The sequence below is a fragment of the Acanthopagrus latus genome, chromosome 15 (genome assembly GCF_904848185.1).
Source record: "Acanthopagrus latus isolate v.2019 chromosome 15, fAcaLat1.1, whole genome shotgun sequence".
Classification (NCBI taxonomy): domain Eukaryota; kingdom Metazoa; phylum Chordata; class Actinopteri; order Spariformes; family Sparidae; genus Acanthopagrus; species Acanthopagrus latus.
Window position 1 is genome coordinate 5,990,412 of NC_051053.1, and position 21,359 is coordinate 6,011,770.

General features: G+C 42.2%; 1 protein-coding gene across 2 annotated transcripts in view; it reads left to right on the forward strand.

Moving 5' to 3' along the window:
• LOC119033807 (semaphorin-4G-like) overlaps positions 1-21,359 on the forward strand; it is a 30,317-nt gene that overhangs the window by 6,490 nt on the left and 2,468 nt on the right. For both annotated transcript variants that reach the window (XM_037124351.1, XM_037124350.1), the window contains exons 3-15: positions 6,322-6,470; positions 8,396-8,458; positions 8,586-8,684; positions 8,834-8,927; positions 9,008-9,121; positions 11,063-11,217; positions 12,101-12,276; positions 14,086-14,230; positions 15,058-15,280; positions 16,674-16,789; positions 16,878-17,032; positions 17,442-17,500; positions 17,988-20,419. In XM_037124351.1, coding sequence (XP_036980246.1) covers positions 6,322-6,470; positions 8,396-8,458; positions 8,586-8,684; positions 8,834-8,927; positions 9,008-9,121; positions 11,063-11,217; positions 12,101-12,276; positions 14,086-14,230; positions 15,058-15,280; positions 16,674-16,789; positions 16,878-17,032; positions 17,442-17,500; positions 17,988-18,997 — 2,558 coding nt within the window. In that variant the 3' untranslated portion in view covers positions 18,998-20,419. The remainder of the gene's footprint in view (positions 1-6,321; positions 6,471-8,395; positions 8,459-8,585; positions 8,685-8,833; positions 8,928-9,007; positions 9,122-11,062; positions 11,218-12,100; positions 12,277-14,085; positions 14,231-15,057; positions 15,281-16,673; positions 16,790-16,877; positions 17,033-17,441; positions 17,501-17,987; positions 20,420-21,359) is intronic.

Consider the following 21,359-nt stretch of genomic DNA (forward strand, 5'->3'; position numbering starts at 1 on the left):
GTAAAATGTCAGAAAAAAGCAAAAATGCTGACAGTAGTTTCCCAGAGCCCAAAGTTGTCTTCTTTTTTGCTCCTTTTGTCGAACCAATAGTCCAGAACCAAAAGACCCTTAAACATGACCAAGAAGCAAGCAAATCCTTACATTTAGAACAGTTGGAAACAATTGTTTGACATTTTAGCATGTAAAATGGTTTGCAGCTCTACAAAAGTTTTCGTCGTGTTTTTGATGCCACACATTCTTGTTAACCTTTAAAAATCGTCATCATTTGCCCCTCGAACACTGAACTCAAAGACCTTCATATGTGTCATCGCTCAATGACCTGTGTTGTAACCGGTTCCCTCCAAGGTCCAGAATGTAGGATCTAATGGTTAAGTTTCAATAGATCCCCTAATTCTCCATTGGGAAAGACACTCTTTATTTATTCAGTCTCCGTCTGTAGTATTGCAGTTGTTGTCTTCTTTCTCTTTCTCTTGTTTTTCAGTTTTCTTTATATTCCTTCTCTCTATTCTCCTGACGTAGCTCTTTTCTCTTCTTCGATTCACACACACACACAAACACACACACACACACACACACACACACACACACACACACACACACACACACACACACACACCCTCTTGCTTGTGGTAATTCTTACACCTGCCTCAGTCTTTAAATAGATGATTTTTTTTTTTTCTTTATCAAACCGTAATTATTATTCATTCACCATGTGTGAGTGATGGCATGAAGCCTGAAGTGCCACAGAGACGGTGGAAGATGAGTGAAGTGCTTACACTTGGATCCCTGCGGAGCACCGGGGAGCCTGACACAACTGTAGGTAGTTGAGAAGCAGCGTAACCATGACAACTGTTGTAGTATGGCGCAAGACCACCATATACAGTATTCTTCTTTTTGGTGTGTGTGGGCAATTGTGTGTGTGTCTCCTTAAAGCTGTTATCTGATCCTGGACTTTATTTGTTGATTTACAGACGTGTGAAAGAAATTTTCTCACGTCTCCACTTCAACTTGTAGCCAGATTCACTTCATAAGAACCAATGGTAGGACCATGTTCCTCCTCTCGTCTGCTCTCTTTCTCCAAACGGTTGACTTTCTCATAATACATCACACGCTTACACTTATTATCCATCTTTTTTTCTCTGCCGTTACTGCACTGCTATGAACCTCTGTTGATACCGTTATCTCAGTTTCTGTAAATCATCGGTTGGCGCTGGAGCCAGCCCACAGGTCCTCCTACACGACTCATCTCCTTGCCGGCTGCCCCGTCACTCTCTCATCTCCCTCCCCCTCCTCTGCCGTCCATCTCTCTAGCTCTGCCTCTTTTACTCCATCTCTTCTTCCTCAGTTAGTACTTTTCACGGTTGCGTTGCCCTCTTTTAAGTCCTTTACCTTGCCGTTACCTCCCATCTTTGTTTCTTTTGCCTGCCTCCTCCTGATGAGGAGACTTCAGTATGCAAACTCAACATTGATCCTTTTAATCTCTGTGTTTCTTAGCAACCTCAAGGCAAACCCTCCAAACCTGTGTGGGGTAGATGAAATGCACACGCATTCACAAAAGCATAGGCAACACACACTCACCTGTGTTTTCTCCTCATTGCAGCCTCACTTTTTTCTCATAAAAACGGTGAGAATATTTGTGGGAGGGAGGTCATGATGGTTTATCAATTTGATGAATTCCAGTGCTCAGTTAGTTTAAGCAAATTAAAACTAATTCCATTTCATTTCACACGCTGGTTCGTCTTTTAAACACTTTGTGATCAATTACAGTCGGGGCCTTTAAAATTATTCATTCAGTTTGGCGTGTCAGGCCCGCTCTCATGTCTGAATACTCTGGACCGTAAACAAGCCTGATGTTCGGGTGTGTGAAATTGTATGTAACGCTGTCACGTCACAGTCCAGCACCTTGAGGTTCAGCCACTGTGTGTACGTGCGTGTTTGTGTGTGTGTGTGTGTGTGTGTCCCTGAACACTGTGTACTTTGCTGATCAGCCGAGGTTCCAGAGTGTTTGCTCGGTAAATAATATCATCTGGGCTTCTCTCGCTGCCTCACCCGCCCCTTTTCTTTCCCTATTGAATAAATCAAACGCGCCTTATCTCGCACGATCTCGTAAGCCGAGGCTAAAATGTGCTGTCATATAAATATCATGTCAAATGATAAATCTCTCTCCGCTGCGTCACACTCCTCAGCGAGGCTGTTTCGTGTTACCTCGCTCCAGCTGTAAGGCGCTGTGTGTCCTAATGCTCGGATTACACCGAGGAAACTCGGGCATTGTCTCTTCTATATTGCTTTGTCTTCACTCACAATGAGTATCACGTAGGACATTGCAAAAATCCCATACAGGTAATACTCTTCTTCCTCCTGCTGAGAATGACAGAGGAGAAGTAGACACCTGATCACCCAGGAGCAGTCTGAGATGTGAACTGCCTGCTGCTGCTGCTGCTGCCGCCGCTGCTGCTGAACTGAGCAGAGCTGATCGTGTTTTGCAGCAGCTGATAAGAATCTTAATGACAGAGTGCTTGATAACCATGCAATCTTCAGGGGGAAGTGGATTGGCTGAGGATGCAAGAAGTCTGACACTTTTTCCTTTTGGTTGAGATACTCTACTCCTCCATGGGCATGAAAAGTTTCCTTAAATATTGGCCAAACAGCTGATGGTGAAACCTCCTCAGCATTACTCACGTCTGATTTTTTTAAATTGGATGTTAGATTGCAACTCTGGTGTAATTTTCCAACTGTTTGTTACATAACCTTTGTCTTGTGGAGATACTGTTGTGGTTAAATCATGCCTAGAGGTTCTCTGTGTCTGTGTTGACATTGGTTTCATGTTTACCCAAGCTAAGTGGAGTCCCGATAGATCGTATGCTTAGAACTTGCATAACTCTCCGGCATCTCATGACTGCAGCGAGTGGCTTCATCACATGTCTGAACAGTGACAAGTGTGTGTGTATATGCGTGTATGAGTGTTTGTGTGACTGAACCCTATTAAAGTCTTGTCCTGTCAAACAGATGCATCCCGATATAGCCTGGAAAACTGGACAAGGGTTCACACACACGGAGCAAAGAATCTTTCAACTCCAAAAATGCCACATTTCGTACAAGTGGATTTGATGAAATCTAATGTTGTGTTTGGCCTCTTTTCATTATCTTCTTTCTCCTCAGCAGAGCTGTGTAGGATAAGCATAATCCTTGGTCTTTTATTGTCCATAGCGGGGTTGGAAATTAATTTCTGGTGCTTTATGTAACTAAATATTAAACAGAGAGGCAGAAAGCAGAAATTCTGTGGTATTTCAGCTACAGTAGCAGATGGTCTGTTTTTCACATATCTATCAGTGTTGAGGTTGATATATTTGACTTTGGTCGCTCTGAATTTGACTTTAGTGTTGGGGTTTTGAGTGAGCTGTCTCCAAACCCTCTAGATCCATCGTCATGAAATGTGGTGCAGACATTCATGTTCACCAATGCTTTTGTTATGTCTTTCTTTGTTCGTTGTGTTTTAGCTACTTTTGTTGGGCTGGTTATATATTTGTCTTTTTTTCTGCCTATAGTCTCTTTTTCTTTGCAAACCCCAATTAAACTCAGGTTTATATTCCCCTCAGGACGTATTTTTCCAACTATGGTCATCTTGACTTTTCATCATCTGACCACAGTTTGAATTTGTTCAACACTTTTTATGATGAAACCACTGTCAAACTAATGACATTCCCACCAGTTCCTCAGTTGCACTTTGTGCCAATATGTCAATGTTAGCATGTGGTGATGCAACGTCTTTACCTGTTAGCTGCCTCATTGATGATATATGAAATATGTTACAGATTTAGAGTAGGTTATATTATGGGTTGAAGGAGTTAAGGAGTTAAAAGAACAGCTATATTAAAGTAAACACTAAGTTACTTGAATGATTGACTGAAAAACACAAAATAGTGACTGCAGTTTAACAGCGGGGCTCCATCGTCAAGATCAAGCCTATATTGAGCCTGCCAAAAGGCTGATATGTAACAATATCAATTTGTATTGACTTTTTGTATTTCTTAAATTCCTTGTTTGAGTGACTTTGTATTTCCCAGTCCCCCACTGGCCAGCACTCTTACTGCTCCAGCTGCAACCAGCCGATAACCTCTTGTACACACTTCATCATGGCGTAGCTCAGTCGCGGCACAATGGAGACAGTTATCATGACACTTCCATGACTTTTCTTTGGCTTATATTTCGTGTCGTTTTGGCCATAGACAGCCCTCTCCCTGATTATGCAAGGCGGTGTAAGATGCGTGATTATACTTCATGTCCACATTGTGCACCCATGTCTGTAGTTGTGCATGAGCAGCCTACCATGCTGAAGTACACCTCTTCCAACTGTGCAAGGGCCAAGGAAGTGTACTGTGCAAAACAAACTGGACTTTGGGGGCCAAACGTGCTTTAGCATGGTACGGATTGCCCAGTGTGAGTGCGGCTTAGAGTTAGAATCAAAGCAGCAAGACACAAGTGTGGCTGAAAGCTCACACTTCTCTGACTATTTATAGACAAAACAATTAATGAATTAGTCAAGAATGTTGACGAAGGTTCTCAGCTCTATACAGCCCCTATAATTAGTCAAGAATATAAACAGCGGAATAGTCATTAATCACTGAACAAAGATAATGATATTAGTTGCTGCTATGATTAAATGTATCATAGCACCACAAACAGAAAATGCATATGATAAGATAAAACCAAGACATTTTTGTTTTATAAATTATTTAAAAATGTGATCATAATCAACTAATTAAATAATTTAAAACAACAGTACTAACTACAGTGGCACTCAGTAGAGTGCTGCCCAGACAGTCCCATTTTGTACTCAGTCGTAGACACAAGCCACCTAAATACACCTTATTTCTGAACGAAATCCATGAGAAATTGACAAAAATGTTGAAAAACTAAACTCCTCGCAATCTTAGGAAAAGCAAGGAAACATTCCTGGATCTGTTTATCCTGATCTGCTCCAAAAAGTTAATGGGGTCTATTCTTGGCTCAGACCCATCCTCCATTGCAGATTTGTGGAAATCCTATTAGTAATATTATGTGTAATTCTACTGACAAACCAACTGACAAACAGACCTTGGCGAAAGTATCAATTCCTAAAAAAAAGATTTTGCAAATTACTAATTGTAATTAAATTGTTAGTTGCAGCCACAAAAATAAACACGTGATCGCATAGAAACGTAGTGTTTGGGCTATTTTTGCTTGAGAGAAGGGTTAAACGGTAGATCATCAAAATTGTCAGAAATTAATTTCATATCAGCTAAGTATCTAATCATTTCAGCACCAACAATGAGCAGGGGAAGCTTTGAGCCATTGCATCGTGCTTTTCTCATTCTGTTAGTTCTTGTGTATTTTTCACAAGGAGCTGAGAAGACACATAAAGAGATTTTCTATGCAGCTACAGCACAGTGGAGTTTAATAGAAGACACATTCTTCTTCAAGTCTAAAAAAAGAATCTCAGATTTTCAAGCGAGTCAGTCAGAATCAAAGAGCAGGGCCCTCTTACCTCTTTGCACTGACGTTCGACAGTCATACAGCGAGAAATCCATCACAGAAGATAAAGCGATTTCTACTTCTGCCTTTATTCTCACACTGCCTGGTTTGATTGGAAAAGCACTCACTCTTGTGCTTTTTAACATCCTTACCCCTGATGGCGAGAACGTTATGCACGTTTGTGGGCTTTCTTAAGGCCTCCAAGGACATGTGTGTTGCATGCGAATATCCTTCGATGTGTATTTTTTTTTTTGTTGATATTACCAAAGAAAAATCCAGATGACGTTTGAGTCCGTATGTGTCTTGATGTGGACAATACAGTTAACAATCTTGTGGTACTACACGGAGCACATGAGTCAATTTCTGGAGTATTTTAGAATATATGAATGTAAACAGAGGATGCTTTTATTATTTGTTAACCTTCAGCTGTACCCATAGAGACCGAGATGTAATCAATAGCAGCAGCATAATGTGCGTAGCCACACAAATGAGTCAGCATGTCTCTGTGGACGAACCACAACAAAAGAAGGTTCAGCATGATTGTCCTCAGGCCCGCCACAATAATTGCGTTATCGAATTATCAATGTCTCCAGTTATGTTGACTTTGCTCATTTGCTTGCATCACTTCTTCACCAATATTTGAGACAATGTGATGCAAGAATATAAGACTAGGATGCAGCACCTAACCCAGTTTTCAAGTTTTATTTCTGAGCTGCTTTTTTAAACAGGCAGTAGCAGGGGAAGTCAGGTTACGAAAGGCCACCTTCATTAACAGCCGATTCTTCCTTCTCCGCTCCTCTCCCTCCTCAGGTCTCCAGGGCTGCAGGCGTTTCCAGTCCTCTGCAGTCAACTACAGCACCATGTTGCTGGAGGCTGACAGTGAGCGTCTCTACGTCGGGGCCCGGGGGGCTGTATTTGCTCTCAATGCCTCTAACATCTCAGCCAGCTCTGCTCTCACTGTGAGTCTTATTTGTTATCGGCGTTGCTGCATGTTTTGCGCCTCAGCTGCCGTATCTTCAACTCTGCAACAGCTTCATTTGCATTCCATGCAAGGCACGGAACTTTTTGGAGGCAACAGTATTTCATTTGAGGCAAAAGTATTTATTCCCCTGTCAGCCCTTGTGTGTTTTGTTACACCACAGGAGCCCCTTTCAGCATAAACTTACATAATAATGAGGTAAAACTATGTAATGTATCTTCTCACTGTGACTCTAAATAGATACAGAATTCATCATAAGTATCCACATATTAGTCCGTGTTTACATAGAAATACATCCAAATGAATGCTGTATTTAGCATACTATCTACCTCAATGTAATGCTAGTGTCTGTCCTACTTTTGAAGTTCAAACTCACAGTAAAAATGCCTTTTTTGGGTTAGGGTACAGATTTCTGTATGTTTTAACCTTATTTCTGTTGCATGTATTGAAACCCTGGGAGGATTTTCTTCTCTGAGGGTTTGCTCTTCTTGGACTGTACATTTTAACACTTAGCAGGATACTCAATTTCTCTGCATTCTGTATGTGTGTGTGTGTGTGTGTGTGTGTGTGTGTGTGTGTGTGTGTGTGTGTGTGTGTGTGTGTGTGTGTGTGTGTGTGTGTGTGTGTGTGGTCTCCATGGCGACTGATGCTAGCAATGGCTACCAGCTGTCACTGCAAGCTAGCTTTTATACTTTTTGGTAACTCTTAATTTTAGCAACAAGTTTCAACATGTATTTCTCTTTCCCCGGAAATGATCTCGGTTTTCTGAGATAGGAATGGAATGCTGATCAGGTTTTTGTTTTTCAGACTTGTAACAGTTGTTAAGAGATGTCCACTGAGGCGGATCCATCTAAGCTGTATCTTCTCTGTATCTTTAGGCACCCATTTATCCAATTATTTATGTGTTTCTTTATCAAAAAGTTTAAGTAGTGTTGGTCCCAACAAAAGGTCTGTGGGGTTAAAGTACTTTAATTGAGATTAACATCCCTGGTTTATAAACCTTTGTTAATGGTTATAAGAAGATATTGGGTAATTTTTCCTTTCTCATTATTGCATTCAAAGTTATTATCCCGCTGAATTCTTCATGTCAGACTAGGATTGCACAGTTAAATATTATTAAATTCTCAATGTGGCCAAGTGCAATATACAAATAGCAGATTAGTCTGACAAATAAGAATTGTAATGAAGTACCGTAGTGCTGCAGAGATGCCCTGGTAATGATCATTGTCAGTGACAATAATCATTACCGCCAATCATGAAATATATTGCTATCATAATATCCGTCAAAATATTTACAGTCACTGTCAGTGGCGTGGTCCGCCAGTCCCGCACAAGTCTCAAATGGCATTCATAGGAAACAACTCATGCAGGCACAAATTTCATGTAATGACATTATCCACAGGAGGAGAAAGAACAGCTGGCAATTTGAAATGAAATACATTTTGCTTCAGTATACTGTAGAAGAAAATCCTTGCTTTTGAATTGTATAACAGTACTGCGTGTTCCTGGGTGATTCATGATGTCATTAAAGCTCAGCCGTCCCTTTAGGTACCTATAGAAGCTGAAAACTCTCTTTTACATGTCATGCTGCCCTGTTTGTTACCTGGTGACAACCTGACGTTAAGCTGTTATGCTAATTAAGTTAGCTAGCCGCGGTGTCTGTCATGAGGTATAATCACTGGTGTGTGCTCACCACCACCACACCTCAGTCTCCTGCTGAAAATTCCATATGCTGTGATTGCAACGTTCCGGATGTGTGAATCATCAGAGCAAAAAAGATTTTACTCTCTGTTTATCTGCTGCCAGATCGGTGGTATTTTGCTCAAATTCATGCGAGTCAGTGATATGAAACCATCCATCATCCTTCTCTCTCTGTCTTACTGTATGTTCTGTGGTGTGTATTAGATTGAGTGGGAGGCCTCCCCCGAGCAGAAACGTCAGTGTCTGCTCAAGGGAAAAGACAATAAGGTAGGCATTTAGCAATTCCTTCTCCCTCAGTCCTGTCTTTTCATCTTTTTTGTGTTTTGTTCTCTCCTATGTATTGATATTAGTTTCCTCGCTAAAACATCGTGTCCGCTTTCTCTTCGTTTTCCAGACGGAGTGTTTTAATCACATCCGCTTCCTCCAGAGGTTCAACTCGACTCATCTCTACATGTGTGGGACTCATGCCTTCAGACCCCTCTGTGCATATATAGTATGTTAATGCAGAACACATTCCAGCCTTTCCAGTACTTAAGCAATTCATTTCTTTCTGTGGAAGTTTTTTTTTTTTGTGATTCCTTGTGTGATTTAGGATGAAACCAAACCTAATGCTCTTTACCTTAAATGTGTCCTCCTGTATAGGATGAGGAAAAGTTTGTGATGTCATCTCAACCTGAAGAGGGCAGAGACAAATGTCCCTATGGCCCAACAACAGGCTACACTGCCCTCATAATTGGTGAGTTCTTTAACAGTTTCAGCCACAGTTCAGTTTTACTAAAAGTCTAGAGACGCTGATTCAGCTTGCTTTTCTTTCAGACCAGCAGATGTATACAGCTTCCCAGTATGAGTTTAGGAGCTTCCCAGATATTCGCCGCAACTCCCCACCTCCCACACTGAAGACAGAGGATGCCCCCACACGCTGGCTGAATGGTGAGTTAATCTCCTGGAGTGATATAAACCTTTAAGCACGTTTAGATGGCAGGGTGGTCCTAACTCATCCAGGTAACACCTGCTCCAAATCAGCAAGCATCAGCTTGAAGTAGCAACTCAGGCACTGATTCTTTAAAAGCATCGGTCGATCAATAATTAATTATATTACTTTCCTTACCTCAGCTACTGATTGCACCACTAATTCATAGAACATTACGTCTTAGATTTAGAGCCAATTGCAGTTCTGTATTTTTAGTCCCAGGCTGTCAGTCCAACTCAAGAGTAAATTATCTCAACAACTACTGCACAGATTGTCCTGACATTTTGAGCAGCCATTAATGGTTCCCAGACAAAATATCTTGATGACTTTGATGGCCCCCTGACTTTTCCTCTAGCACCACAATGAGGTTGGCATTTTTAGTTTTTAGAGAAATGTCTCTACAATAGTGATGTGCAATACCTCTTTTATACTTCTTTTCCAATAGTGAGTAAATCCCAGGCTGGCATATGAGGGAATCTGCTGTTGGGTGAACATTAGCAAACAAACCGAAGCCTTGACAGGCAGATGTGAATCACATTTGCACAGACAGTGGCAAACGTCACTGATAGCTGCACTCAGTCTCTTTCTATAAACCTGAATAATGCCTGCCAGTGCTAGAGGACTCAGTGAACGAAGTCTGTCACACCTTAGCAGCACCTTCCTGTTTCTCTTCTTTTGACCACTGGTGCATAACCTACTCAACTGTGATTAAATCTCAGATGCTTAACAGACATGACTGTGTTAGTGTTGAGACGACATCGCTGTCAACTCTCTGTCAGTGGCACCTTACGATTTTACAGAATTGATTTTAGCCAGGTATTATTTAGTCTAGATCCTCATGATAGTGTTGTTCAATTCTGCTGTGTGCCTGTTGATGAAAAAAATACACATTTACTCCAAATTGCTGAGTTTAGATATCGATATTTTATTATTAAAATTGATCCTAGAACAAAGGCATATGCCACAAATGAACAACTCTTGGATGGATTTGTCATTAAGTTTGGTTCACACAATTAATTATGCTCCTCCTTTAACTTTTCAAAATCCCATTTTTGACATGTCCATTCCATTAGTTAATGATCAAACACCTGCAAAACTCACAACATTTCCATTGATCTCAGCTATGTCTATTTAGCATTATGTTAACATGCTAACCCGCTAAAGCAAAATAGGTAACATACCTGCTAAACATCAGTATTTTTGCATTGTCACTGAGTGGATATTACACTGTAAAATCTGACATCAGTGACTTTACTTGAAAACATAGAGGAAACCGATGACCTCAAAATAAAGTAGACACAGAACTTTTAGTTGTTCAGACTTTTAGCCTGTACAATTTATATTTTAGTGAAGGTAAAATATTTTCAACTTAAAAAATGTGCGGTGTAGCATGCTGACATTAGCATTTAGCCTTAAAGTAAAGTCAGCAAAGTGTCGCAGTCATTAGTATTGCTTAGGTTTGTTAATATATTCCTCCGCAAATTTGTTTTGGGGTTGAAATGACTCATAAACAGCTTCTTCATTTACTTTTTGTTTTCACCATCTGTGCAAACAGTGTTAGCATCGAGAATGCCATTTCTTTTCCTTGATACAACAAGTAGCCACCTGCTCAGTTAAAGACAGTTAATCTGCATATATCTCCATTTTTTTTTGCTGTTTTGGTGAGACACCTCAGGTAGAGTGGTAGTATATTACTTTAATTGTTTCGTTCAGGGCAACTGTTATACCCTGTTTTCACGCTGTCAAAGACTTATGTCAGCTGCTGAACAAGAATCCATGAATGGAAGATCTGTCAATGATTAATAACTCCACATGAGGCGGAGGAGAGTTTGTTGATTCATTTATCAGAAAGGAAGAAAATAGCACAGAATGACTGAGTGCTGTTTTCCTCCCCCATACAGAGGCCGACTTTGTGGGTTCTGCCTTGGTGAGGGAGAGCTTGGGCAGCAGCACCGGCGATGACGACAAGATCTACTTCTTCTTCACCGAGACGAGCCAGGAGCAGACGACGACCTACAGCCACAGCAGGGTGGCACGAGTGGCCCGGGTTTGTAAAGTAAGTACCGGCTGAATAAGATGCAGAATATGATTTACAACTGAAAGTGATGCCTTGCATCAGACTAGCTTGAGTGAAGTCTGGGTTGATGATAGCGGAAGGGTGCTATAATAAATGAGGGGCCGGATGGGGAATGCATTTGTAACAAGGCCCCAGCGTGATTGTAGGAGCAGTGTGTGTGGCTGATGAATGGGTTGCAGAGTCAGTGGAGCTCAAAGTGAGAGGGATGGATGACTGCAGGGGGAGAGAGACTGTTTAGCACCCTCTGCTGCCTAAAATGTAATTGATTTACGATTCCCGCTGCCCAGGAAGGGGTTAAGTACAGTGAGAGCTAGTTGTACAGTGTAATAAGCTTGTTGTTTTCTCCTGTGGCACCTTAAAATGAAGTCTGCTCACAAGTTCTCTCCTTGAAAGCTTGGCAGTACATTTGTTTTTTCATCTTAATAGCAATGCCTTGCAGCAGCATGCGTGACATTTGCGATTTGCTGCTGGCTGAATACATTTAAAAAGTTAAAATCAAAGGTCAAGATGATGCTAGCGGCTGGATTTCCTAAAGAAAATGTAGCCTTTAGTCAGACTTGTCCATCGGTAAACCTGTCCAGACATTCTTAACCTCTAGGTTTGCTACAGGGATGAAAACACACACTCAAACAGAGACCTGTACAGTGGAGACTTATGAGAAGCCATAACCTTATTGAACGTATCATTACTGCTTCCCCTTGCCATCTGTTGCGCTCTTTAGGAGGTTTACTTCCCCTCGTGTGCCACCTTGAGCCGAGTGTTCAGTCTGTTTTGCAATTTATCCAGGCATTACCTCATATAACCCTCTCCACTCCCTCCTCCTCTTCTGTTTCTCCTTCCTCCCCTATTTTTCCTCCCCCAGGGGGACCGAGGAGGCCGTTTGACTCTTCAGAAAAGGTGGACGTCCTTCCTCAAGGCCAGGCTGACATGCTCTCTGCCCGAGTACGACTTCCACTTTAACATGCTGCGCAGCATGTTTGTCATGCCTGGCCACACGCCGCAGGACACCCTCTTCTACGGCATCTTTGGCTTAGAGTGGTGAGTGTCTGATGTCAAGATCTGGCTGACAGAGACTTTGAGGATACAAATGCAAATGACCGAGGCAAAGATGAAAGGCGGCAATCAATACGTAGAGACAGTCCAAAAAGACAGGAAGGGACGAGATGAAAGCGCAGGCCAGACAACGCAAGGAGAACTTTAATCCAAATGATGTGAAAGTTTGGTGGAGGAGTTCTGTAGCAGTTTGAGGAGAGAATATTGATTAAAAATGCAGATTTAGATGGATTTAAAAGAAAGTCGTGATCCTTAAGTTTTTTTTAACCCTGACTGAGTGGGAACTCCTGCAGTTAAAGTGGATACAGGAAGTGCGGTTTAACAATAGAGCAAACACTCACGGATCAGCTGTTTTCTCAGAAATACAACAGAACTGTTAAGTGGTGAATTTGTTTACAGTGCAGCCAAACAAACTCAAATGTTGTTTCAATGTAGAGGTCAGTCAGAAAAAATCTCTACTGTGATCTGATTTCATGCTGCACACAGCGTAAGTAGTTTCCCACATGACAGCAGGGCACAGTAAAGCTGGATATACTTTGGAGGATTCAGAGGTGCACAGTTTGTCACCTTCACAGTAACCCCTCACTGTTGCTGTTGCCCTCTGGAGCCATTTCTCTCCTGCAATTTTTTTAAGATTACGTACTGAGGAAATATTGCCCAACGAGGACTTTTGTCTTGTAGATGCGTTTTTGATGAGCACTGGCAGTTACCTAACATCAGAGACAAACACATATCTTTTAGTTGCTTCACAATAAAAGTAATTCCATGATTTGTCATTCAAACAAAGTTCACTTTAAATGAAATTCGGTCATTATCCACTCATGCCCATACAGCTGGAAAGTAGGGTGAAGTTTTGTAGTCCAACATTTCTTGTTTCTCTTAAACAACTAAACTACATTGGGACTTGTTTTGAAGGTATTTTTTCCAACCTTGACAAGTGACCAAGTCCATACAACCGCTTCAGACGTGGTTTGTGCCATTGCTTTTAGCGTAGCTGCTACCAAGAAATGTTTATTTCATTTTAGTATTTTTTTGGTTATATTAGATTTTGCAAGGGGTCCCCATCTACCTTAGTTGCAAGAAGAATGCTGCAACCCCGTTTTGCTTTGGAGCTCCAGAATTTTTTTTGAGGACTAGAGAACTTCCCCTGACATTCCATCTACAAGACATGAGAGGATAATGACAGCATTTTCATTTTTGGTTGAACCTACCCTTTAGGACTTTGAATGTTAAGCTGTGGGGGTGGTACACACTGGATGTAAATACACCAAATGGATAGTATGAAACTGGCATTTGATTTTAGCAAAACTGACCTGGCACTTTGTAGAACATAGTTTCCGTTTCAGTGTGATTCATTCACTGCAGTGATGTCTCATCTGAAATGTGGATGTTAAGCCAAAGCAAAATGTTTTTTTGGGGAAGGTGGAAACAAACAATGATGGTTGTCAATATTTTTGTACTGTTGGGGAGCTGATGTCTCCTCTTGAGATCCATCTCTCCTCTATCTTACCATAGCTCTTACTACACCTCTCTGAAGCTTTTTTATAGTTCTTTTTCCCTCTTTCTTCTCAGTGATGTATGACTTCTAATCAGCTTCGTACTATCTCTCTCAGTCAGCCCCCCCCTTCTCTGTGCTTTCTTCCCATTCTTCTCTATCTTTCTTTTCACCTAGGTAAGCCACAGATCTACTGTACTTCTACCGCTGTCCCTATGGCAACACTGGGTTTACTGCTGTTATTGTTGGCTGTGCTCTGGTCTTTTTCTCACTCTATGTGTGTGTGTTGCTGTCTTTAGGAAAAACGTCAAGGCGTCTGCGGTTTGTCGATTCTCTCTGACTGAAGTCCAAGAGGCCTTTCAAGGACCCTACATGGAGAACCAGGACTCCGGCTCTAAGTGGAAGGAATACACTGGAAAGATCCCTGACCCGCGACCTGGAACGGTAAACTCAAACACACGCAGTCACACACAATTGCTGCCCCTATTCAAGCACAGAAAAAAAACATGTCACTCTCTACTTTGGCCTTCAGGGATTCACACCAGAAAACTGATCCAAAGTATAGATGCATTAAAAGAGGAAGTAGAGGAAAAGATGGTGGGAAGGAGATAGAGAGCGTGAGTGGCAGCCTCAAGGATGAGGCTCAGAACACAACCAGCTTATGTCACTGAAGCCCTTTTCCATGGCGATTAACTCTAGCCCTTAGCTTTGGCAACAATGGTTTAGTGTGGCAGCTAAGGCCGTTGCATCGTGAGCAGGAGCAAACATTATCCACTGTAGTGTCACTTCAACACTTTGTAGGACTTAATTTCAACACTGCTATTAAACGGAAGGGAGAGACGGTCAAGGGCTTTAACTTAGGAGCATGAAAGCCTCTTCGAGGAGCTGGCTGAAGTCATTACAAAAGGACAAAAAGAGCAGGCAAGTTGTTTCCTTAGTCAGGTGCAGAGAGAGCTGAGTCGCCCACGTGTCAGCACAAGCCAGCTGCTGAACTCACACGGGCTCATTTGTCGTCCAAGTGAAAAGTAACATTTTCCAGTGGACACAATCCTCCACATGGCTCAGGTTTTCTTCTTGATCCCTTCATTTTCGCTGTAGACCATCTCGCTAAGCCTCATGACATCCTCTCTGCCTCACACTATCCGTCTCTATTTATAGCAAACTTTATTACAAATGCGCCAAAAATGTCTCCCTGCAGCCCACATCGTGCCTTATTACTTGCTCATCGCCCCCCTCCGCTCCTCACTCTCTTTGGCTTCTTCTTCCTGCAGTGTATAACTGACACTCTGAGGGCCAGGGGCATAAACGTGTCCACTTCGCTGCCCGATGATGTGCTGGACTTTGTCAGGAGGCATCCTTTGATGTCCCAGCAGGTCCAACCTTCAGACAGACGCCCCCTTTTGTTCAGGAGGACCACAGACTACACACACATGGCTGTGCGCATGATCCAAGGCTTGGATGGACAAACATACCATGTATTATACATGGGCACAGGTGTGTATGAATTGACAGACATGAACTGACAAAATATGTTGCACTTTTATGAGGGGTTATTATTGCAGTGATTTCCTGGAGCCTTGCCTTCACTGTGGCCAGGTTGGCTGCATCTATTACTAGTTTCATTTTCATTTCTTACCCTCTAGTCAGTCTTCTGTTTCCCATTTATTTCATTGATGAATTTGAAATCAAAAACTGTTCAACCAAACTTATGATATTGTTCCATTTTGAGGAGATTTTAGAGAAAGCTGCCGAACAGCAATTGTGGTGGCAGTTTGTTCAAAGTTCATAGGACACTCATGTGACTCGTGTTCCACTCAATAAAATCAAATATATCATAGCAAGTGATTATTTTCCCAAGTTACATGGTATTCTTTGTCTTTACTGACTTACTGATGTTTCTACTTACATGACACTAACTCCAAATTGTTTCACATTATTACAGCTTCTCACATGGTCAAGCATTTGTTACAAACACTATTTTTGCAGATGTCTCTGCATCTCACCAGCACCACATTGCTCCTAAATGTCTGTTATGCATGCACACTAAAAACTAGCTGATTGCCTGTTATAAATAACAAAAATACATGAACTTGTATTGTGGCCATTAAAGGAGCTCGGTAGAACATATGTGCTGTACTGGTTGTACTGTAGTTTATATCATCAGACTCAATTTCTCCATATCCAGCTTAGTAACATACACAGAGTATGTATACATATGTCCAGGAAACCAAATACAGCATTCATCAGGGCACAAAAATATTAATCAACAGTGTTGTACATAGACAAAACAATCCCTCAACTCAGCCACTGAACTTCATCCCAATCTGCATTTAATTCTTACGAGATGTAGGATTTGTCCCCACTTTCTCACAAAGATATGAGTTGTTCAACTGATACAGTTTTTCCACTTCTCTGAAGAGACAACATCAGGTATCAGAAGAGAAAGTGGGTTGGGGAGCAGTTGCTGCTATCACTATACTTATTTCTTTACACATTGCCTGTCAGAATAATGTAGTTTCTTTACACTCCCCAAGGCAATGTAATCTGGTTCAAGGGATTATTTTGCAGTTGGGGCAATTGGAAAAGCTTCTCCTGTGTACTTGTTATAAATACAGCAAGATAAGTAAACATACTCTCAACCTTACTGTAGATTCTCCAGCAACTGTTTTTACATTTGCACTCACACTCAACAATTTGTATCTGTGATAAGAAATAAAAGCAAAGAAGTGGAATACCTACCTCGAGTTAGTTTCAAGGGTTTTTGAGCTGAAGGAAAAAATTAATAGCTGTGATAACAGTGATATCTTTAAGAAACTGACTGGCTTAAAATGCATGTATGTATTCTCCTTTAGTTCAAATGTTTGCCTTCTTTGTATGTGTCATTCAGATGAGGGCTGGTTACATAAAGCTGTAGAAGTTGAAGGTCAGCTACACATTATTGAGGAGCTTCAGGTCTTTGAGGACCAACAGCCTGTTGACAACGTGCTACTATCTGCAGAAAAGGTAGCGCATCTGACCGCCACATGCACACACTGTATTTAAAAGAGTTATCTCTGTCCTATAGTATTTAAATCCTCTCTCTCCACCCCAGATGAGTGTGTACCTGAGCTCTTCGTCAGGCGTGGTGCAGCTTCCCCTCTCTGACTGTCACAGATACGCTTCCTGCTACGACTGCATCTTCGCCAGGGACCCTCACTGTGCCTGGAACGGAGCCCAGTGTGTGGACATAATGGCCCTTGAAGACAGGTGGGTACTGAAGGCTGTACACGAGTCAGGTGATGCGGGTGCCATTTTTTTTGTGTTTGATTTGCCTGAATTCAAGTATCACAGCGCCCTGACATGGTGTCAGCTCCTGGAACTGTTGTGTAATCACAACACTGGCAGAAAGTTGATGCTGGCTGTGATAGTAAACATAGTGTGCAGCTGTGTACTTAAGGTGTACTGATTAATCAGAATGGACTCGCTTACTCAGTGGAAAGTTGTTGTGTAGGAAATAACTGATATAACGTATATGAATGGAGCGGAAAAGCAGGAAAAAAGAAATGGGAAGAAATAGAAATATCAGAATGTGTTACAACAGTATGGGATATTTTTATGCTACAACAAGCAAGAGCTTGTTTTTTGCAGTGATGTGCTGTTTCCTTCCTCTTAACAGATCCACTTTAATCCAGGACATCCAGCATGGCAACAGGGGATGTGAGAGCACACAAGATGGTGCGTACAAATCTCACCTGCTGCTAGCTGTTGTGAAAGAAAAAAAGTTTGCTTCTCACGCTATGAATGATGAAAGGGAGATTGAAAATAGGGAATGTGAGGAAGATGCATCGTTGTCATCAGATGGCACGAAGGCTTCTTTGAAAGTTGATTATGCGCACAGCGTTTGCAAACTCCTCTCCTCCCTTCTTTAATCACATTTTTGCCATCTCTGGAGAGAAGTCTGTTTGATATTCCAGGCAGATGAATGCCTTCTCTCACTTTACAGTTTCAATCTGATAAGATATAGCGTCTTCTCCCTCCCGCTGTTCACTCTCTATAAAAGATAATGTGATGGCAGGAATTAAAGGATATCTAATTACAGTTTATGCCTCAGTAACTCTGGACAGCTTTTTGTGTGTAACAATTAGTCAGAGAAAAGTTGTGAGTTTTCCATGTAAACACAATATGAAATGAGAGGTTCTCACCGTATTAATATTTGTTTCAGATGTTGTCCTGCGGAGCCGCACTGTGCGGGTGGGTGATGATGTGCTGCTTCAGTGCGAGCTCAGCTCTAATCTGGCGACGCCTCTCTGGACTCTTGACGACAGTGAGCTGCAGGGCTACGGCCTCAACTCTGGCTTCAGAACCGGCACAGACGGGCTGTTGATCATTGAGGCTCGGCAGGACCAGAGCGGGCTGTACACCTGCTACGCTGTCGAGAACAACATCAAGGTCGCTATAGTTTCCTACAATATTACCATCCGCCTAGACCTGCCCCCTCCCCCACCCGTTGAGCCAACTGAGGACCATTACAGTCTCTTCGCGACTCTGCTGCCACCCACTGAGCGTCCCTCATCTGAGAGGCCGCTGCCGCCACCTCCAGCCCCTCTCCTCCCCCACTCAGAGCTGCTCACCCCCAGGAACATGGAGGCTATGTACCTGTCCCTCATCACCATCTTGGGAGGCCTGTGTGTGGTCCTCACCGTGGTCCTTGTCTACGTGGGCGTCTGCCTGCGAGTAGGTAACAGAGGGAAATACTCTTTACGCGCTGCAGCTGCTGCCTACCCAAGCAGTAAGAGGAACAACAAGAACAAAAAACAGCACAGGAACTCCTCCCACATGGAGCTGAAGACCATCTCGAGCCACTGCAACGGCAACGGCGTCTGTAACGGAGGTTCAAAACACCAGAACGGCGGCATCCAAGACGGAGGCTTCCTCCAGATTGTCCCGGGTGAGGGTCACACATCACCCAATAAGGAGCCTCCTCCCCCAGCCCCGCCTCTCCCACCAACTCCGCAGCATCACTCTCCAGAGTGCGACTTCCCAAGCGGGCTGTCGGCCACACTGCCCAGCGTCCTGAGGAGGATGAACGGCAACAGCTATGTGCTGCTTAGGCAGAGCGACTCTGAAAACACGCCTTCGCACGGCTACTCCTTCGCTGAGGAGCTCAACAGGATCTTAGAGAAGAGGAAACACACTCAGCTGCTGCCCAGGCCGGACGAGAGCTCTGTGTAGAGAGATGAACCTCCCCCTGTGGTGGGAAGACTACTGTGTTCTTATCTGGTGCTGAAGTGCCTGTCATGACTCATTATTGTTGAGGACTAACGCAATGAGAGTCTTATCTATGTTCTTTGCTTTGGATTTTCTTCCACATTGAGACATTCCTGCTTTTTGAACCTTGTTTGCCATCCTTAATTGCCAAATTTCCCAACACGTAACAAGTGAAAATTGGTGAGTCATGCCAGTGAAGGAGCGACCATGTAATCTACCTCACCTCAATACTGCCCAGAGAGACAACAGCAGTCAGTCTGCAGAATATCAGGCCTGAGATCTCAGCTGCAAGAAGTTCTGTGATCCACAAAGCACAAAGCGAGACATACAGCGTCCCAACGAGGAGCACAACCCCACAGGAATATAAATACATGAAGACTTCTGCTGTGCGGCAGCCATGTTTGGCTTAATTTCAACTGGAGGGCAGCTAGCCAAAGTTTGCTTGCACTGATTAAAGTGCACAGATGGCCTATGCATTTTTAAAACGTGACATTCACACATTATGAATATTGAGGGAGATGGACATGGTGAGCAAAGGAATCTAGTGTGCAGTGTTTTCACTTTTAATAACCAATCGCAATAACCAACACAAAATATACAATAACTCATGACAGCACATAACACTTTACACCAGCCATTAGAAAGAAATGATGAACTAATCATTCTTTAATATCACTATTCACCATAAAATGAAGTAATTGAAGATTTCTTAATTTATTGCTGTGTTTTAATGACATTAAGTACCTAGTCTGTTTTTTGATTAATGACAATATTCATAATTACCATCTATATGTGGTGTTTACTATTGTAAGAAATTAACAATTTGTTGGTTAGCTCAAAATATACAAGTAAATACAGAAGCAGAGGCTCACAATCCATCATAAATTCATTATAACTTGTTATGGGGATGCTTTATGTTGGCCACATAATCATTATAAGCATCCATACTGTTTATGAAATTGCACAAGATGCTGAGGATTTTTTTTAATTGAATCTCGACATGATTGAGGAAATATTAAATAGTGGTTATTTCACCGAGTATCAATAGACAATTGGAAGAAAATATGACAGTATTAATGATTTTAATGCACTTTACCAGTTTAAAAACGGTTTGGGAACATGAATGGACGCTTCTGTGGATTTTGACTCTGCACCCTGTCAGGCCTGAGAGGCTCTTTGATTGGCCTTTTCTCAGTATAAAGAGCTGCAGCAGAGAAGGCCGCAGCTAAATCTGCTGGACCTTGTTTGACGCAAGTGGATCAGGAGGAAAACACCGACTGTGTTTGAGCTGAACCTGAATCCGCCACCGAGTGACACCCCGCATGAGACTGTAACACAGAGTGACTCACAGACTGTGGGGGGCAGCGTTCTCCAAAAGCATCCAAGGTAAATCATTTTTGTATCTCACCAACACATCTCCTGCACAGGCACTTTGCCAAACATGCACTTAAAGGAATAGATCATGGAGTTAGAGTGCACGGTGGCTGCACCGGTGTTTTTACAGACTGGATACATACAGAGCACGGAGAGCACAAAGTCATCTTCTATTTTTCTTGGTTTCCATCAATCTGCATGCGAACTGCTTGCTGTTTTGATGGTTGGGTTTATAATTTGTGGGAAAGTTTTGGTTCAGAGGTGCCCAAATGAAAACATCTGTTACAGTCAGACTCACAGATAAACAGTATCACTTCAGACAAATTAACAATCTGCCAGCACATTTCATTGAGAGGAGCCCAACCATGGAATAAACCATTTCTAGAAAGCGGGACCACAATGGAGGATAATTGTCATAAATCATTTATGATCTACTCATTACTTTCATGAGTGAGGGTGCAATATGTAAGAATTTGAGTTTACTAAAATTATCAACAGAGTGTGAAGAAACAACAGTTTGGACATCATGTCAGAGACGTCCTTGCGTTGTTTTGAATATAGAGATAGCTACTGTAGTTAGCAGGCTAACCAAATAGCTCCTGGCCAGAAAAATCTCTTTCTCCCAGCAGTCCATAGCTCCTTAGCAAGTGGTGAACTGTAAACAATAAAACACTCACTTCCCTGGTTGTCTGGCTAGCTGCACGGCTAACTGAGCTAACAAGCTAACGTCAACTACAGTCATGGATCAATAAACAGAATACAGTTAGCAGCAGTTAGCAGTTGCTCTGGTTACATGTTGCCCCCAATTAATGGGACTGGATTCTAATCTATAAAAGGTCTAAAAATGTGTGAATAGTGCTCATCACATTTTCCCAGAGCCCAAAATGTCCAATCAACAGTCAAAAAACCCCAAAATGTTTCATTTAGTATTAAATATCACAGAGAAAGACAG